Source organism: Atractosteus spatula, chromosome 6, assembly GCF_055471065.1.
Source record: "Atractosteus spatula isolate fAtrSpa1 chromosome 6, fAtrSpa1.hap1, whole genome shotgun sequence".
NCBI classification, from domain to species: Eukaryota; Metazoa; Chordata; class Actinopteri; order Semionotiformes; family Lepisosteidae; genus Atractosteus; species Atractosteus spatula.
In genome coordinates this window covers 43823252-43842580 of record NC_142711.1, presented here as the reverse complement: position 1 = coordinate 43842580, position 19329 = coordinate 43823252, and the positions used below count along the sequence as shown (strand labels likewise).

Here is a 19329-nt window from a genome sequence, read left to right as displayed (position 1 = left end):
ATGTTTATATATATATTAGTTTATATATGTACATATATGTACTAGCAACTAATACATGACATTAAACAGCTTTACAAAATTTACTTAATTAAAATGCTCAAAGAAACCACAAGGATTCTTCCCAAATAGTCAGAAAAGTGACACTGAACCCATAAATACTAGTATTCTATTCAGTAGATGTGTGTTAAGCAGATTTACAGAGAAAAGTTAACACATCTTGTACTCTGTCCTCGGAGGGAATATAAAATGCTTGTAAATTTACAAAGACCAAACTTCAGGTCGATATACGGTACATTCTGGCAATTCTAAAGTAAACAGTGAAAGTAAAACAAATAAATTGCATAGAACTGTAGAACTGTTATAAGGCAAATATAGACCAGAAAGAGGATTCTGGTCCTCTTTATGTGAAATGTGAACACTTAAAAAAAGACAGCAGCAAAAATATATATCATTGTACAAAAATCCCAGTTTTACAACACAAGGTCAAATTATATACTGAATAAATAAACCTGTTTTCAGTGGACACATCAGGATGTATGAAGTATGAGGCTCTCTATGATTATTCTTACAAATTACAGTAATTTTTAAACTCAGAATAGAAAGGAGGTAGCAGTGTTTCAGGAAACAGTGTTTTTATCAGGAGTTTTCCACTGAAACACACTAGTTTAAAGTGTGTTACCCTGAAAAAGCTGAAGCAGCTGTTGAAGATAATGTACCTCCTTACATTTCAAAGATGTCTCTGTATTTAATTTTGAATAAAAGGCTGCTACCAGTTTCTAAGAGACTGCTAACAAATAGTGTGTGTTTGTTTTGAAATACCCCAGACCTAAAAAAACAGTGCAGTCATTACTTTGCCTCTTGGTTTATATACAAAAATAACAATTTTGGGAAATAAATCACCTATTTCAAAAATAAGTACAGTGCACCTTATGGCTTTGAACATTCTATCACTTCTTCAGTAAAAAAAGTATTACCATTACAGCACACAAAGTACCACCAAAATAAATCACAGTATAAATATATTCTAATAAATTAAAAAGAAAATAAAAATGTTTATTTAGGGACATTGCATGCCACAATTTTCATTTGTGATGAAACAAACCTTTGGGACTTTATTACTTAAAGGAAAGTGAATAAACCATGTTTGCATAAGTAGACAACCAGAGCTGAGGTACAAAATGATGTTAATCCACTAAAATCTGAAGAACCCAGAAGGCAATTGCACAGCTGATATACTCCATACTGGTCCAATTTTGCAGTGAAGAAAGCACTAAATTAATACTTTCAACAGTTCATCACCCATCCCACAGTCCAGAAACAAGTACAGTACATCCTAATTATTACTAAAATTTTTGTGTTGTCTTGAGGCGATGGGTAATTGCTAATACATATACAAGTGCTTTTTCCATTTTATAAAATTACTTTTAGATTAAATGCATGTAATGTTCTTATAATGATAATGATTAGAGGATGTGGAATTCTTGACAGAAGTGAAGGGACTCTCATTGTATAGACCAATTAATTAAAAAAAACCCATTGTAGATTAATTATATGTTTGAAATTGATTCAAAAGTTTCTAATTTTTCCAGTATTAAGAATTCCTTTCTACCATCTTCAGTTTTCACTCATAAAACTAATGCTCATAGCATTAAAAAAGGTTGTGTGCATTGCCCTCATTGAGATATTGTAATGTATATTTTTTATTTTTCAACACGGGGAAACCATGCATTTTACCCCCATGTTTAATCTGCTCCTATTAAATCTTCACACATAACATGCACACTAGCACATGTACAGTAGTTGCACTAAAAAGCAAAACTTTCACAGGCCATTTAAAATCTACACACCAAGTTAATCAAACTTGTATATGAAAATGACAAGGTGGACAATGATACAGTGAAAGGTATGTGCTTGTGTTCCACCTGCATTACTTGGTGCTAAAGACAGAGAAGCTAAAGAACTCTTGCTGGTTTTCACACTGAATGAATGATGGAGCTCAATTCACTCTGTGGTTCCATTCTAAGTGGACATGAACCATCCATTTCACCTATTTATGAAATAAACCACTAAAACATAAAGATATATGTACAGTATGCAATGTAATTACTGTACATATAGAAGCATACGTACTGTATGCTGTACATATTCACAAAGTCTCTAATCACATGCATCTCTCATGCACATCAGACCAGAAAGGTCTTTTCTGTTGGTACTGTAGCAGATGAGATGTAGTACAGATGGTGATGAAGGAACTATTGACTGGGTGGAAGCCCATGGCTGCTTATACATACCTCAGCAGGCTGCACATCAGAGCTCACTGCAGACTCTTTGACTTCAGCCTCAGTGACATCCTTCACAGGGAGGGAACAACAGGGTACCATTAACATTGGGCTCCCCAGGCAGCGCCAGAAGAGCACTGGAGATCTATTGCAGCATTGCAAACTGTTGTCCAGGGTGTAAATTCTTAGTTTAGTTAATAAACTAAGTGTGTCTTAGGTGTGGTCCCTAGGGACAATACATTATGAGCACTATGGCAGGAACTGAGGAGCAGCATTATAATGTACATATAAAACAGATTTGTCTACTGAATGCCAGGAAAATTGTGAGTTTGGGTGCTACTGCACATTACTGCTATTTAAGCACAAGGCTTTAATTTCTTATTTCAAAAATCAATTTTGGTTCGATTTGTGCTGTGTGATTTTAAACAAATAGAAAAGGTTTGGATTTCCAGTTTTATTTTATTTTTTATTTACATGGCGTGCTGGACAGCTGATTCCCAAACTTTTTCAGTCCAGGTTCAAAATCTCATTTGTGTGACAGAAAAATGTAAGAAATAGCCTTTTTCCCAAGTCATGTTTTGATCTGTATGTATGGTCTTTTTAACAACTCCAAGTTATTAAGAGCCTTCCCCATAACTCTTTCTGAAAGTCTCCATGATTAATATACAGTTTGATCCAAGACTAAGAGCATTATAGAAAAAGTATTTGTATTATTCACTGCACTGTCTGAAACAAAGACAGCAAAGCAACATTTTCAAATTTTTTTGTATGCATGGATTGTGAACCTACAGTACATATTACTGAAATTAAAACACATCTATTCATGTATCCCTTGAATGTTTTAAATTGCTTGCAACCGTGAAGGACAGTGAGGGCATTTTGCTTGCTGTCTAGTCTTGCTGGTGTAGGACTATAGTTAAAAGGGCTTCTCAAAAGAATAGTCATTTATATTGCAGAGATGCTGTGGGCTAATATACAGTATCTCAAAAGAAAAAGAATAGCTCAAAAGCTTCAAATGCATAGCAACCAGAGAAGGACCAGCATGATATGACAGTACTTATGTTAAAGTAATCCAGACAGCTCTAAAAGATCACCAGTTAAGAGTTCTGATGGATCACTACTTAGACTTCAGCCATAAGCTTAATCATTAGTGTCAATGCAATAACTACTTTTTTATATTGATCTATACAGTATATACTGTAACAGATTAAATTATCACCTAAGGTACTTGGCTTCAAAGAGGTATTACAAATGTTGATGATATTCCCATTTGAGATAAGCCAACAAACTTTGTTTTGTTGTCAAAGCGTTTGTCCTTTTGTCTTTAAACATTTGAGTTGCTCAAACCAGTAAAGCCAGGTGACATAATGTAACTAAAGTAGCCAGGGTTGAAACCATGGAAACTTGGAGGAAAAAAAAAATGTCTAATCTGTTTCAGACCACAACAAATTATCTGTAGATCTGTCTCACAGAAAAAAGAAAAATTCAGTCAAACTAAACTTTCAATTGGAATCAAAATAAACCATGCTGGGTCAGACTGTCAGGTTAATTGGTTGGTGCATTTTGCCAGTTTGATTTAAAAACAATTACCTGTGTGGAAGAAATTTATTTTGCAACGATTGTACACCACTGCCGTCCATTTTTAATACAGTATATTGTATAAAGAAGACAGTTAGTCTGGAAGAGGTTGGCTTATCCATATACAAATGTTGGATTATTTCAAAGACCATTACATTTTGATATCTGCAAAGGATAAAATGTTAGAAACTGTAATAATACACAAATTAATGGTAATGACTAATAGTAACTGACTATTAGTCTTTTCTGAAAATGCCTGAAGTAGAATAAGACAGTTTGTAAAAGGATAATCATGCTACTGTCTTTGTCGTGACTCACTCTTGTCTTTGTGACATGGATGTCAATGAAATGTGCATTTTAAATGATAAAGTTAATTTCTCCGTGGCTTTTCTCCTAATGGATTATTCCCCAAAGGCCAAATTGCATCATTCATCAATTGGTTTTGAAAGAAAAAACTTTTCCACAGAGAACAGCCGTTTTAGGCCTCATTCCAAATGTGAAGTACCCAATCCTTAGTCAGACAAGCAAATCTTCCATTTGGCTGATTATCCAGGAGTCAGCATTCAGATAAGCTTTGAACTCTACCCATTATAATAAAAGTACACCACTGAGTGAGGCATTCATCTCTGGTTCTTACTGATATTCCATTTCTAGGGTCCAGTCTGCATGCTGAGTCCCCTGTATTTCTGCTTATGATGTGGTCAAATGGTTTTCTTGCTGATGAAATATTATCACTCTTTCAATACCATTTTATTATATCCCTTTGACAAGCTAACTGGGAGCTCTTAGTTAAATATCCACTTACACTGTTTAAGTAGCAATTGGTCACCAACGCCCCAACCTGGGTGCCCAGGTGGAAAGTATTTCATAAAAAATATGTTTATTACTCAGCTTAAACATAACATACAAATATGACATAATAAATACATAATATTATTTTTTTATTTTCCATTTCTGACATTTTCTGGCACATTTTCACACAAAGGTTTATGAAAGCCTGGAGCAAGCTACCCACATACCCCAGTTAAAGTTCATACACAACAAGAAGCATCTGGATGAGATCCTCAAGATCAATAAATCACTCACAAGTTAATGAGCTAAATAGGTCAAATGTTCTCCTCATTTGCAAAGTTTCTTATGATTTACAGAATACACAGTTCTCTCACAATACAAAATACATTTTTGAGCCTATTTTTCAAATATACTTCAACTCCATTTTATCATGGAGTTGATTATATTGTGTACAACAACACAATAGTGTTACTGAAAAACATCTTTGCTTTCTCAGGGTGAACCTCTGCCTTACTGTAATGTACTCTTCCTTATCTTATCTTTTGAGGCAGCCACAACGATAGGGGCCAGGAGGCCAGGTAGACTTAGATACATCTAGAAATGACCAGACCATTTTTGGAAAGTCAGCAAATCAACATTTCTAGGGATAGTAAAAAGTTGGCCCCCAATACAGTATATATACAGTATATACAGTACAACTCCACACACACTCACAAGAGCTTTGTATTATCCTTCAAAATAAAAACACAATGCCATAAGTAGGTTCCTCCTGCATCTGTGTGCATATACTGTATACTGTTTTAAGGAATTGAGGTTGTAAAGTTTCATTGTTTTCTGTATTCTTTTTTAAAAAGTCAATAAAGTTCTTAAAAATTCCATTGAAATTGAACTGCTCCTTTGAAGGTCAGACTACAAAAATCCACCAAGTAATTTGGGCACTATAATGATCAATACCATCATTTAGGAAAAGGACTGATAATTAATGTTAATAAAAGAAAGGCATAGCACACTGTATATTTTGTATCAGCCTTTTAAATCAATAGAGCAGTTTATTTTGTAAACACATTCCAAAATGCATAACTCCATCTGATTTTATAAATTTTTTTTATAATATTTTTCTAAATTTCCAGAAAATGTATTTTAAAATAAGAGAAGTTTTTGCATTTTCTCATGAGTTACTCATTCCTTTCAAAGAGAACAGAAAATTCACAGTACCATGCTGCTCTCTGCGCTACTTTACCTGCTTGTATTAGTTTGTACACTGCCAGATCTGACTCAGTGATTCAGCTGTGCATTGAATTTAAAAAACAAATACTGTACAAATACCACAATATCACTGCGGTTATTTACACTACTACCGTAACCAGTACTAATACTGTATATATTAATACAACAATATAATCACTCCGCCAACTACATCTGGATGTATAAACTATAGATTCTTAATTTGAGCAGATGGCACATTATTTCAAAAGTTGTAGGTTTTGTTGCCATGGCAACCCTTCATCCCTTTTGTGAGCTTAGTTTTATTCTTTATGATATTTGTATTGCACCTGAACTAAAAGCCACATCTTGGGAATTGGCTAAGCTCCTTGCTTCCTAAAGTGCAAAATGCACTTGCACATTTGTCAATTAAATAACACAGCACATGAGAGGAAAACCCTCTTGCAGTCTGATTTTATCCCAGCTCTTTAACGAATAGAGCAAATCTCTCCCTGAGATAAAAAAAGATGAGCCTATGAGTTTAACTGTGCTTTGGGTCAAAACTGAAGGTGCTGACATGAAAAGCAAATATTTCTAATCTAAAAATCATACGTTGGCAATTAGTTGAAAAAAGAATGTTATCAATCAATACCTCTGTCATGAATACATTTTATTAAGTAATTGGAAAAAAACAGTTTCAATTTTGCAAAAATAATTTAGAGCATCACTGGTTTACAAATTTTCTGTATTTGACCATATAATAACTGTATAATCTCGGTATTTTACTGTCATTACTGTAGAATTACTTGCTGTACATTCTATTTTTGAATGTGTCATAAGACACATTCTATTTGTGTCTTGTGAGCTGTTCGGTTTTGCAAAATGTAAAGTTTACGCGAGGCCACTGTGACATGACCATTACAGACACCAGACAGCAGTGGTTCTCAACCGGGGATATGCATGCCCCTGGGGGTACCCCGAAGGGTACCAGGGGGCACCTTGGGCATTGCATCCAAAATGGCGGATTTTCATGTGCCTAGTTTTTGGTAAAATATTTATCAGCTAATTCTGAAATCATTTAGATTCTAAATGATACAGTATATGCATATAAATGATATTCCTATTTTCTATTGTTATGAGGAGAAAGGGCGGCAGCGCGATTGCAGAGCGTGTCCTCTCTCCGCTGAAATCTGTATGCAGCCGCAGCAGAGCGCTTTGCAATGACTGTACTGCGGCTGTCTAGAGCGAAACTTACGAAAACTTGTGCTTCATCGCGAAACTTACGAAAACTTGCGCCTCATCGCGAAACTTGACGCTTCAGCAGACATTCGCTGTCAATTATCCGCTTTGACACCTAATTTCAGCAAAATCGCTGAAAATCTGTCGCAGCAGGTCACTCACTCCTGAAGAAGGCTTCACAGCCAAAATGTTGTGTTTTCTCTCTTTTCAGCATGGAATAAACCTATTACTATTACTTGTTCCTTTGCAGGTCTCTCATTAGATTCACTGAGTAAGTCTGTTTTTTATTTTTTAATTTGGAGTCTTAATAATACATTTTTTTAGTTTAAAATTTTAAGAGTAGAGATTATTTTTCGATTCCACTATAATATACAGTAGCACATACAGTACCTGCAAAAAATGGAAAAACACCCCTTTCTTAGCGTTCTATGCCTATGATAATCTTAGGGGGTACCTGAGGACCTGGCCAACCTTCCAGGGGGTATCTCAGCCAAAAAGATTGAGAACCACTGCCTTACAGCTTACAGCAGTCTAGATTTTAGCCAGCTACATGCAGCTTTGAACACAATAAAATTATAAGATGAAATCTAGCATTAAAATTCATTGCCAACAGTTGGAGGAAACGGGCCATAATGGAGAGTGCAACACTGCTGCAGGGTTGTGGTGCTTGATATAACGATTGGTGTGTAATTATCCCTTCGCCAGTTCCGCACAATCTTTTATTACTGATTCAGCTGTGCCATTGGACAGTCCGCTGAGCATTTGCAGCTGTTTTCAGTGTTTCTAACGCGCAGCCAAGTACTAAGGGGAAGCTATGGAAAATGGCAAGCATTAAATGGTTCAGATCATCTCTAAAATCCATTCAGAAAGGATTGTAGACCGTAGTCTGCTCTTAAGACAAAAAAATAATTGACAGCAAGAAATATTTTTCATTTAAACACAGTTTCAAAGTTTAATTTTTTGAGTTTGAAAGGTTAAAGTCTAATTTTGAGCTTTAACTACAGTTTTTACTTAGCACTAAAATGATGACCTACAGTAACTGTGAATTATCAAGTGCACGATAAAAGCCATCATGGGGTCTTTGCTATTGTCACAGGAAAGGCATACTGTTACAGCAAAAGAAAACATTTTAAAAATTGTCAGTGAGAATTATGAATCCAACTGGCTATTTGAAATGGCTCCCTTCTCCTGTCCTTATTTCCTTTGTTTCTTTAATCCAAAATGAACATAAACTGGAGACAGAAAAATTAATAAAGATATTGAAGATACTGTCAGACTGAAAGGTTCAGCATTCACCTAAAATCATCTCCTCTGCTCTATCAGGAGTTTCTTTCAGAAGAACAACAGAGAGGTTCATGCTTACAAGTTGTACTGTAGCTATTCCTTATTTTAGTGATGCTGAATGGACAGGGGTTGTTATTAAGTTATCTACTGTATAAGATCTGCCTGTCTGAAGGCTGTCTGTGGAGTGGTACTTTTTGATAAAATGTTATCAGCATTTTGTAATGGGGAACAAAATCTTATTAAACATGCTTTTTTTTTCAGTGAAAAACTGCAAGATAAAGCTTGTCTAGATAGCCATGGGCAAAGAAAAAAGAACCATTGTTAAAGACGATGCTACGCAGAGTAGAAGTTTTTAAATGTATCACAGACAAATGTGATAAAACACAAGTAATGAGGTGCTTATTTTCACACTTGGCAGGGCAACATTCCTTAGCAGATGGCTCAAAACCTGAAGGCAGACCGCAATGCCTGAAGCAAACACAAACATACCCAAAGCTGTGGACGGATGAATGAATGAATGAATGAAAGGGAGGGGATAGCAGCTGGCACTGGGGGGGAGGGGGAGGAAAGAGCATGACTATCACGATAGCAAATACGATGATGATGATGATGATGATGATGATGATGCTGATGAGCTTTGAGACTCACCGGTGCCTTCTCCGCTGGCTCAACGAGCTCAGCAGGGAGAGGCTCCTGACTGGGCTCGGGGACGGGCTCTGGGGCCACAGTGTCCACAGCAGGGGCAGCAGCCTCAGCTGCAGGCTTTTTAGAAGACAGGGAAGAACACCATTAAACACGCCACACACACACACATATCCTCTCAACCTAATACTAGTGTAGCCACACCTAAAACACCAGGCTTTATCTGAGGTCTCTTGTATATTCTGTATTAGTCTGAAGAGCTCATAAGAAGCACTCTGTGACAGAATGAAATTGTGTATTTTGTGGGAAAAAAGCTGTGTGTGATATACTGTACAAACACCCACGCACAGACACATCCTTCTCAAATTCTTCAACATTCCAAAAACGGAGGCATTATCAAACCGGAAAACTATCAAGAAAGTATACAGTATGTATGCAAAAAACATACGTTTACTGTTTCGACCAACAAAGGCTATAGGCTTATGAACAATGACATTTCTGCCACTTTGGTGATTTGTTTGTGTTACAGCTTTCAATGAAATACCGAGTCAAAAACATATTAAAAATACACTGAAATGCTAACAACATGTAAAAAAAACCTCTGTAAAATGTACAGATAATAAAACTAGGAAAAATTAAATATTATTTAGGTTTAAAATTCAGGAATTTCAATTTTCCCATATAGGGGTAGGTCAATTGCTTATGATTGGGTGTTGTTTGTGTTCTGTATGCTTTTATACAGTATATTTTTTACATGAAATAAAGAACTTGTATATTTATGAAACACAAGGCAAAGGAACACTTTTCATTGACTGTGTTAATTGAATTGTTAAAAAAATAAGTCAAAAGTTCCAGAAGGTGTATAAGCAATATCCAGTAAGCAATAAAAAATGCAAATCAGAATTAAAACACATTTTGTTGCGAGTCTAGGTTTGACACTTGTAAGACTATTGACATTGTAAAACCACAAATATAGTAAATACCTGAAATTTACTCATCATCTTCTTACTATGATGACATACGTATTACTACAAACAAATATACTGAGCCATATTTATCTCCATCCATCCTCTTTATCTTTAACCTCTTTATCTAATAAAGGGTCACCAAGGACCTGGAGCCTATCCCAGCAAGCCATGTACTTTACGTTATGATAATGTACTTTAAAAATAAACTTCACCTACAGCAATGTTTTTTTTTACCCAGGAGGTGCCAAACATACTTACTCAAAGAAGCCTCTACTAAATCTTCAAGGATCATTTCAGACTGGAAATATGACCAGGGTTACAGTATGAAACAATTACTACCCTCACAAGACAGTCTGATACACTTGCTCAGTCCATGTATTTGTTTCCCTAGAGCAACCCCGGTCCTGATGAGTTCCAGTCCAGGTAGTTTTATAGTTCTCTCATAGTCATAGATCTTACTGTTTCACAAGTTTGACAACACCTGTAAGCTACTGATGCATCAAACAAGTAATCTGTTCAATTAAGTGAACTCAGGTCTTTGAGGGCTGAAGAGTACTTACAATTTACTCATTTTAGAAATTGGTGATTTAGTAGGGATCTACAAAACCAGGTGATTCCTGATCTAGAGCAATAATATAAACTTGAATTTATATTGGCTGAGAGCATCACCATATCCCCCTGGAACTGAAAGCTTGATGAACTTTTAAAGCTACTGTTTTGAATCTCTGAGAAGCAACATGACCAGATGCAGTCTCTGCTCATGTCCTCGAGTCTCTTTTTTAATGTTAGGCCTGATACACATACAACACATACAAAAGTAGTAATAAACATGTAAACATTTTAAAATTCATTACTTATTACAGGCGGGGTTACAAAATATCTTTTAATTCAGATCAAGCACTTTTAAGCATTAAGAAAAAAAAACTTTAAAAAAAATTTTCAGCATTGAAATGGGTGACTCACCATTGCATCAAACACACTCTGGTTGGAATCAGAGGTAAACACAGAAACCCCAGTGTCCAGCTTAGTTGTGAGAGAGACAATTAAAACAAAAACAAGATTGTGTCACAAAAATCATCCTAGCAATACAAGATTAATGCAATTTATAATTATTATGACTATGAGGTTGTCTAAGTAGTTTAAAGTGCAGCTGAGGAATCCACTTCAATTTCTATTTGAATAAGCCCTAGGTAACACTATATACAGTACAATCAAAGATATTGAATGCGTTTGTGGTGTAAAAAAAAACAATGCATGCCCATGTGTTGTGTTTTGTGGCTTGTTAGGTGAGTAATTATTGTAAAAGTCAAGGCAGACCTTTCACTGTCCCTAGATATTAGAATAAACTCCCCAGCGCATTTTAATTAGTGTCTAAGTTTCTTTTATTAAGCTTGCGGAGCACCACTGCATATTGAGTTGTAAATGTCAGAAGCCCTTTCAAGCGTTGCTGAAATTACTTCTTTGCCATTAATTTGTTTTCAGTGTGGAAGCGGGATTATTAGCTGTTCTAAGGCATTTAAGATGAAGTTCATGCCCTGTGGCTAATTCTGTAGTAACAGAAAGGCCTCAATAAAATGCTGGAGGAATTTTTTTTTGGCTGTTTTTTCTTCTACTATAACACCTCCAAACAGTGGGTGCCACATATAAAACTGATCCCAGTAATACTAGTTATACTCCAAATCTAAAGTCTTACAGTACATCCTGATTACAGGGCATAGGAGAGGGAGGCACCCATAGCTCTCTACTCATGGCCATGAATGAGATGGGAGTTGGTAGAAACACCCCACAGCAGACGATTAGTCTAAACTAATCTAATCCTAAGTCATCAGACCTAAGTTGCATGTCTTTGGGAAACAAGAGGAAATCAGAACACCTGGCAAAACGTATGCAACCGCAGGTAGAACATGTAAGACCCTGACCCTTAGGTCCCAGAATCAGACCCAGGACCCTGGAGCTGTGAGGCAGAAATGATAACCTCCATACCACCAAGCCATCTCATTGGTATAGTCCTAGGCCACAATATTAGGAACCTTCACTAAAAAATAAGTTTGAACTTTAGCATGACATGCAGGCTAATCTTTGCAGTTCTCAAACATTTCTAGGTCACTTCCTTCTCATCCCTCTAGCCTTCTGATGATTGTGTGATGAGGGTAATATCGTGATGGACTGAACTGCAGGTTCTACCAGTTTTTTCCAATTTTCCAGCTGTCCGAGTTTTTTTCTGGCCTGGGAAGGTGATGGCAGTCAGTTTCATGCTCCTTTAGCCCCAATGCATTGTCTCCCACTGAGAGATTCTATTAATTATTAATAAAATATTATTAATATTTTAACTAGAGAATGTATTTTAACTCCTGAAAGAGTATGTTTCCTGAGGGGAGGGGGGTAAAGACAATGCACTCTTTAAATTTCACGCCAATAATAGGGACTCTTTAGATCCTCTGCGAAAACTAACAAGACACAAAATAAATAACAAGAACATTGCATTGTACTGTATAAGCAGGTCGTACATGTTGCAGAGACACTCTTCTGTCTTGTAGTGACGTTTAATGTTATGTAATAAATTAAAAAGATTACCAAAAGAAGAAGACTCCTGAATGCTGCCCTGAGATTGCCAAAATGCGTCTCATACTCTTCTTTTCAGCTATATTTCAAACAATAATCCTTTTATGTCAGTGGTTTTATATTTTCACCGTAATTCAGAAATAAACAGCATACTGTAATTCTTTACATTTATCCTTGCGTGTTAAATATGTTTTAGGATATGGAATGTCTCTTGGCACATACATGTATGCTTACACATATGTCTAGCAATGACTGCTGTGTGTGATGGATTGTATTTTCCCCTTTAAGGTCAATAGGAAGTCAAATACATATCCATGTTTGTGTGAATCTTTCAGAAATGTTGGACTGTGATGATAGTACAAGGGAGACTTCCACATGAAAGATCCTGATAAACAATCGGAAAAGAAGCAGCCATTGATTTTGTTACACAATTGTTTTTTCCTGCATAAATAAATACATTTGACACCCTCTTTCACTACCATTTCCAAGAAATCAGTAGCACAGTCATTCTTAATAAATGCAGGTCTCTCAGGATCAAAATACTTCTGTATTAAATCACCAGCTTCAAGTTTCAGATATATTTTCATATAGATTTTTGGTATCCATTGTGGCACTACTTCATATATACATAAATATATAAATACATAAGTCATAATGGTCTTATAACAATTCTGTTAGTTATTATCACTCATGAAGTTCACTTCTGATAAGTGAAAACTTTAGGGTAATGTTAGTAGAAGGAAAAATATGTTTTGTGTATAATAATTATAAGACCATATGGTATTTAATTCAGAATAGAGAACACCAAACATGAACATTTGATTGTTCTTTGGTACTAGCCAGTAGGTGTGAAGGAATTAAGTAAAAACAGACTGTCTTAACAATCCATGTATTTTGCTGCTTGGCAGCATTTGGTAATTTGTACTGTAGATTAACAACTGAAGCATATTAACGTTTCAGAGTGTTTTTTACCTGGGAAAATCCGTTAAAAGCATTGTTGGACACCTATATTGAATCAGAAAGAAAGAAAATTACATTTCTATATGACTTGGAAATAAGATAGAATTGTGTAACAATGGTAATGTTGAATGATTATGACTTTTTAAAGAAACGTAATAGGCAGAGATACGGGAAAGGAGACTGGATACTGTAGGAAAGATCAGGGAGGAATGTTGTGAAACACTCGGTTCTGTGTCACATCTTGGGGAAGGGGGCTGTTGCTCTGAACTATTCTACGCTACGCACGGGTAGAAAATTAAGTACCTCTTCCTTCTCAGCATCTATTTCTTGGTATAACAATCCGAATCTCCGGTTTGCAACCTCATCTTCTGACAAGTCAGAGCTGTTGGTTTCATTATCTTTATGGCTGGACGAGCTCTCGATGCTAGCATTCCTGGAGTTCTCAGTTTCAAAGAGACCCGGCGCCTTGGACCGGTCTTTACCCGGCTCACCTGAGACGTTACCTTCTTTCTCAGCATTTGCACTTCGTGTTGCGAGAAAGTCCTCTTTTTGGTCAGCATCTCCCCAGCTAGTGCCAGTGTCCCCCAGCCCATCAGTGGACCAAAAGCCACTGCTGTCGCTAATCTCTTGCCAGGGGTTGCTGCTGGTGCCTTCTTTATCAGCAGATGTGTCAGGGAATGATGGCCACTGTTCAAAGCCATTGGCTTGACTTTCAGAGGGGCTGTGGAAGCCCCAGTCCTCATTGCTTACCGTGGGTTCCCAGTTTTCTGGCCATATTGGGTTCTTATTAGCAGCCCAGGGGTCTGATACCCACCCTTCTGAATTTTCCGTGAATGGATCGTGAACAATTTCGGCCACGTGACTACTATCCAACCTGTTGTCACTGTCCTGCATGTGAAGTGCATTTGGCTGGCAGGTGGCATCGTCCTTAGAGGGATCAGCTAAACTCTCATTTTCAAAGGGATCACATAAGCTCGAACATTTCTCCATAGGCACTGTGACACTGGACACATCCTCAAACGTAGACCCTCTGGACAAGGGAGTTTCTTTCTGTTCTTCCAAATCTCTCCCTGTAGACGCAGTTAGAAAACCAATGCTACCTGCTGCATTGCTGACCTGGTTCTCAGGCTCCATAAGGATGGGTTCAGCTTGGCTTGTGCTACCCTGGTTTTCTGAGGTCTCCTCCACAACATTTTCTGGACTGCATCTCTCTGCTTCCCCTTCTGTCAGTGTGTCAATGTCTTCTACAGCTGGAGGGTCTGTAGTGTCACATTCCCATTGCGTAGTCTGCTCTTCACTAGTCCAGTCTCCTGCTGTCTCATAATCAGGTCCTAGGCCACCTACAGGATCGTGCCCTGATAACCCAAACTCATAGGTGTATTGTGCGTCAGTGCTATTGAAGTCCTGCACTAGCCTGAGTCCTGCCTCACTCCCCAGAGTGATGTCCTCTATCTCCTGCCCATATTCATTGGTAAATATAATCCCTGGCATCTTAAGCTCACTGCCATCCCAACTCTGCCTAAGAGATTCGGTACAAGTCTGCTCAACACCATTAGCCTCAGCCCCCTTGGTGTCCATCAAGCCATGACCTACAGCACGGGTAACACAGTCTAGGTTCGGATCTGGATACTCAGTGGTTTCCCAGCTCCTAACCTCTGCTCCTGCAGCATCTCCCTCCTTCTCCTCCTGGGTTGCCTCTTCCCAGCTGTCCGCTGGTGGCCAGGCATGCCCTTTCTCTCCCTGGCCCTCTACAGCCTCCCCAGAGTGTGTAAATAACTGGCTAACATCTTCCATGGACTCTTGCTCCCCCTGGGAAGATGGAAGTGGAGGAGGCAGCTCGGATTCTCCATATTCCAGGGAGGCCACCCCTCCATCACTTGGAACACTAAACTCTGTGGCCCAGTTTGTGGCAAAGCTGCTGCTCGAACCCTGGTCCGAATGTGACCGGGTAATGTCTTCTGCATTGTGACCTTGAGCACTGTCATCCATAGCGAGGTTACAGAGAGAAAGACTTTTTGAAGAGTCAGGCTTTGGATCAGCAAGACAAAGTAAAGAAAGAACAGAAAGCCATTTAAAATGAGAAAGAAATCCAAAAATTGATCAGATAAATTTAAAAAGAAACAAAAAAGGACAAAGCATGATATATAATTGTTTAAATATACTGGAAATGTCTAAAGCATAGCCAATGACATGCACTTGGAAGCAAAGGAGACTGAATAAGATGAGGCACACATTTTTATGAGCAGAACAATTGTGTAAAAAATGTTTCTACGAACTAACATTACTGTACGTATACTGTAGCAAAGCAAAAGTCTTGTTTGAATCATCTAATTTTGATATCTAAATTCCGCTGTTCAGCTGACACCAATTTCCATGTCCTTCAAGTTTTTTTAACTGCTTATAATATAACTTAAAATTAAAAACTTGAGCAGAATGATATAATTGAAATGAATTAAATTTTAAAAAATAACAATGTCTATGGTCAGAACTAATTCTTTTTCTAATGACTACTTACAGGTTGGGGAGGACCAGAACTTGCCTAAATAGAAACAAATAGAAACAAATAGATGGGTTTGTAACAATTTCATTAGCAGATAATTTTCAAATTCAGTTAAACCAAAACTAGAAATCTTAGCGTTTGCTTTGCAACCTACTGTACTACATTTCATTATGCCATGCCTTTAGTGAGCTTAACAAGACAGAAGTCAGACATTAGCTCTGAATTAGAAACATAATACCATTCAGCAATATCAGTGTATGTTAAGGGGCATAAAGACATTGGCAGTATTGTATTGTATGTACAGGAAAACAATTAGAAATGATAAATTATGATAGTTGAGCATTAAATAAGGAATCTTTTGGGATAAAAGTGCTATCCCAAAGAGATGCAAATAATTATTCTTATAATTTATATAATGTTGTTTACAATTATTCAGTCACGTGGATAGAAGCATCTTTCCTGTGTTTAACTTGCGTTCAAACAAACCTGACCTACAGTAGTTAACTCTAATTGCAGGGACAAAGCTAAAACAAAACCCCTTCATTCCTGTGAAGCACTTTCCTTGCTTGTAACAAACATAGATAACCTATAGGATTTGATGTGCACCCTACTTTGATCATTCCAAAGTTGAAATCTACAGTCTACAGAAAACATTGAAAACCTTTTTTTCAGCTTTTTATCATTCCATCTTGGGATCAAAGAAGGACAATTACTCCTTCTTTTAACACATTTAACATTATATGTGCAATGCAAACTGCAAGTCATTTCATTTTTACAGTCATCCCCTATTCAGACTTGCTTGCATTGGAAAATCAGGCAAGTTCATGTATTATGTTTATAGCAACAACAAAAACTAGAATAGTGTACTACATTTACTAGGACAAGACCAATCAAAACAATACAAAGTTGAAAATAAAACCTTACCGTCCACAAATCCCATGGTAATGTCTGCAAAACAGAACAACATGAGTTATTTATGTAGGCAATAACAGGCTACTTAATATATCTCACTTGTATTCCTCTGTTGGGTAACGATTACAGCTTGGTTCCAAATTCTTACTTAGAAAACAAAGAGCTCAATAATTTGTCATGTCATAAAATAGCAACATGCATCATTATTATTTTTTCATGACTCATGTCTGAGGATTTCTTCACATTTTTGGTAATGAAATGAAACCAGCTCAATCACAAATTGCAAATGTTTTCACAAAACGGGAGAAGACTTTGCCAAAAAAGCCATCCAGTACTGTGATTTTAATCTGCAGTTACCCACTGTTGCTTTTGATGTTGTTTTATTTTCATGTAAACATGTTTTATTCATTTTTTTTTCAATTCCAGCTTCAGCATACTTAAATTAACAGACGACTACTGTACCTGTAAGAGCTTAACTGTTTTTCTACTTGTCAGTCCTTTAGCAAGAAAAGAATGCTCACTGCCTTTAAACCATGAAACTGATATATGAACTGAAAGCAATGCTCATTATAATATTTCAAGCAGGTAGCTGTGTCAACATGCTGAAGCTGCAAAGGAACAAGTAAAGGTTTATTTCATGCTGAAAAGGGAAGAAAAACACAACGTTTGGGCTATGGAGCCTTCTTCGGGTGTGACACGTTGTGTTTCTTTTCTTCTCTTTTCAGCATGGAATAAACCTTTACTTGTTTCTCATTAAAATATGTTTATATGATTTATGTTAAATGGTGGTAAATGCTTTAATTTGGATGTGGCATATTTACTGCTGTTAACGTAAAGTCAAGGTAGTTGGCTTTCCTTTGATCAGTAAGGGGACATGAATGCACAAACGCATGAACAAGCATAACTAAATAGTTCCATTTCTCTGTGTGCATTCCGAACCATAAAGAAAAGTACCTCTGAGATGGCAGACTGCATCTTTCCAACTGGTGTTGTTGAGTCTGGTTTGAATGGGTCGAAGTCCAGATCTAGCAGAGATTCCTCTTTCACAGGCTCTGGCGCTACGTTCTACCAGGGGAAATAAAATTAGACAATTGATCTGATTTCCCCTCTCTGTTCCTCTCTGTTTGCTGGAAGAAATGAACTTCAGGTGAGCAGGCTCCTTTAATAACAATGAACAACAGTTAAGATACGGTCAATGCCTTAAAGTAGCATTGAAAGTTAAACTAATTTAAAAAAAAGACTTCTTTCCTAGCTGGTTAAATGTTTGAAACATGTATCCCCTTACAAATAACTTCTAAAAAACAATGAAGGTGAGGAAGCTAAGCAAAAAGAATATCAGTGTTAAAACAACTTGGCAAAAACACGTGGTGTAACAGAATTGTGGTTCCCCCGAATTCTTTAGCTTTTTGAACAGTATATTACATTTCAGTTGACCAATGCCTTTTCTGTTTGTGACTGAGTTTTTTAATTTATTTACAACAAGCTGAGGTGATATAATGTAAAGGGCAGCCTACTAAAATAAAGATTTGTTTGTATACACAAACACTATACTAAACTATAAGTCTTACAGTATATACAGTAGTGTATACAAATACACAAACTTATATTTGCCTGTGTCTCCAAAATTACATATTAAGCTGAGTTGGGGTTTGCATTTTTTTAATTCCTATTAGTTATAAATACAGGCTGGGGAGGAGAGTTTTTCTGAAAGATGTGTAATAGCATAAAGACTGACTGAACTAAAGGAGCGCTTAAAGAAAAGGATGACTCATGGGGACATAAAAGCTGCTCTGGAGCTTGTTCTTTTCATGTCTGATCAAAAGGCAACTTGTCTCAGAGGCTCTAATAACCTGCTAAACCTCAGCAGCATGTTAGTTGTCAGAGAAGTAACAGGCACTGCATTTCCAGATACGTGCCCAAACCTTGCTCATAAAGCACCTTACTGTTTTCAGAGTGCCTTTCAAGAGACAGCTATCACGTCAAATACCACAGAGGCCTGCTGCTCTTTCAAGAATTCAAACGTCCAAATTATCCTTTGTGCTATTTTTTGTCCTAGTGGGGGGGGGGGGGGGAGGGGGGAGCATTAATTGACACTGTCATCAAATGTAATTTTGATCTTACATTCATCATCATGCTGGGTCACTCTGAATCGCTGCAGTAACAGGGCAAATCTTAGGATTTATGCCCCCAGAGCCTTGCCTTCAAAACAAGGGTAATGATCTCCTTATTTGATTATTTTATCTCCTCACATTCATTAACTCTAAAAGCCATTAAACACAAACGTAAAAACAATAACACAAATGAAAATAGTAAAACAGGAAACTGTAACCTACTGTATATAGCACATACACTGTCTGAGCTCACAATACCCCTGTCTAGAAGGTGAAGATGGACACAATTTTTATGCCTT

The 19329-nt window shown here is 37.0% G+C and overlaps 1 protein-coding gene across 3 annotated transcripts in view; it reads right to left on the bottom strand.

Moving 5' to 3' along the window:
- The window catches only part of amph (amphiphysin), a 116750-nt gene that overhangs the window by 11845 nt on the left and 85576 nt on the right, over positions 1-19329 (bottom strand). For 2 of the 3 annotated variants that reach the window (XM_088919400.1, XM_088919401.1), the window contains exons 12-18: positions 17874-17984; positions 16932-16955; positions 16023-16046; positions 13520-13552; positions 10949-11008; positions 9024-9137; positions 2292-2351 (exon numbers count right to left, since the gene is read on the bottom strand). In XM_088919400.1, the coding sequence (XP_088775526.1) occupies positions 2292-2351; positions 9024-9137; positions 10949-11008; positions 13520-13552; positions 16023-16046; positions 16932-16955; positions 17874-17984 (426 nt within the window). Of the gene's footprint in view, positions 1-2291; positions 2352-9023; positions 9138-10948; positions 11009-13519; positions 13553-15160; positions 15536-16022; positions 16047-16931; positions 16956-17873; positions 17985-19329 lie in introns of all 3 variants that reach the window. The other variant, XM_088919402.1, reaches the window with a different exon arrangement.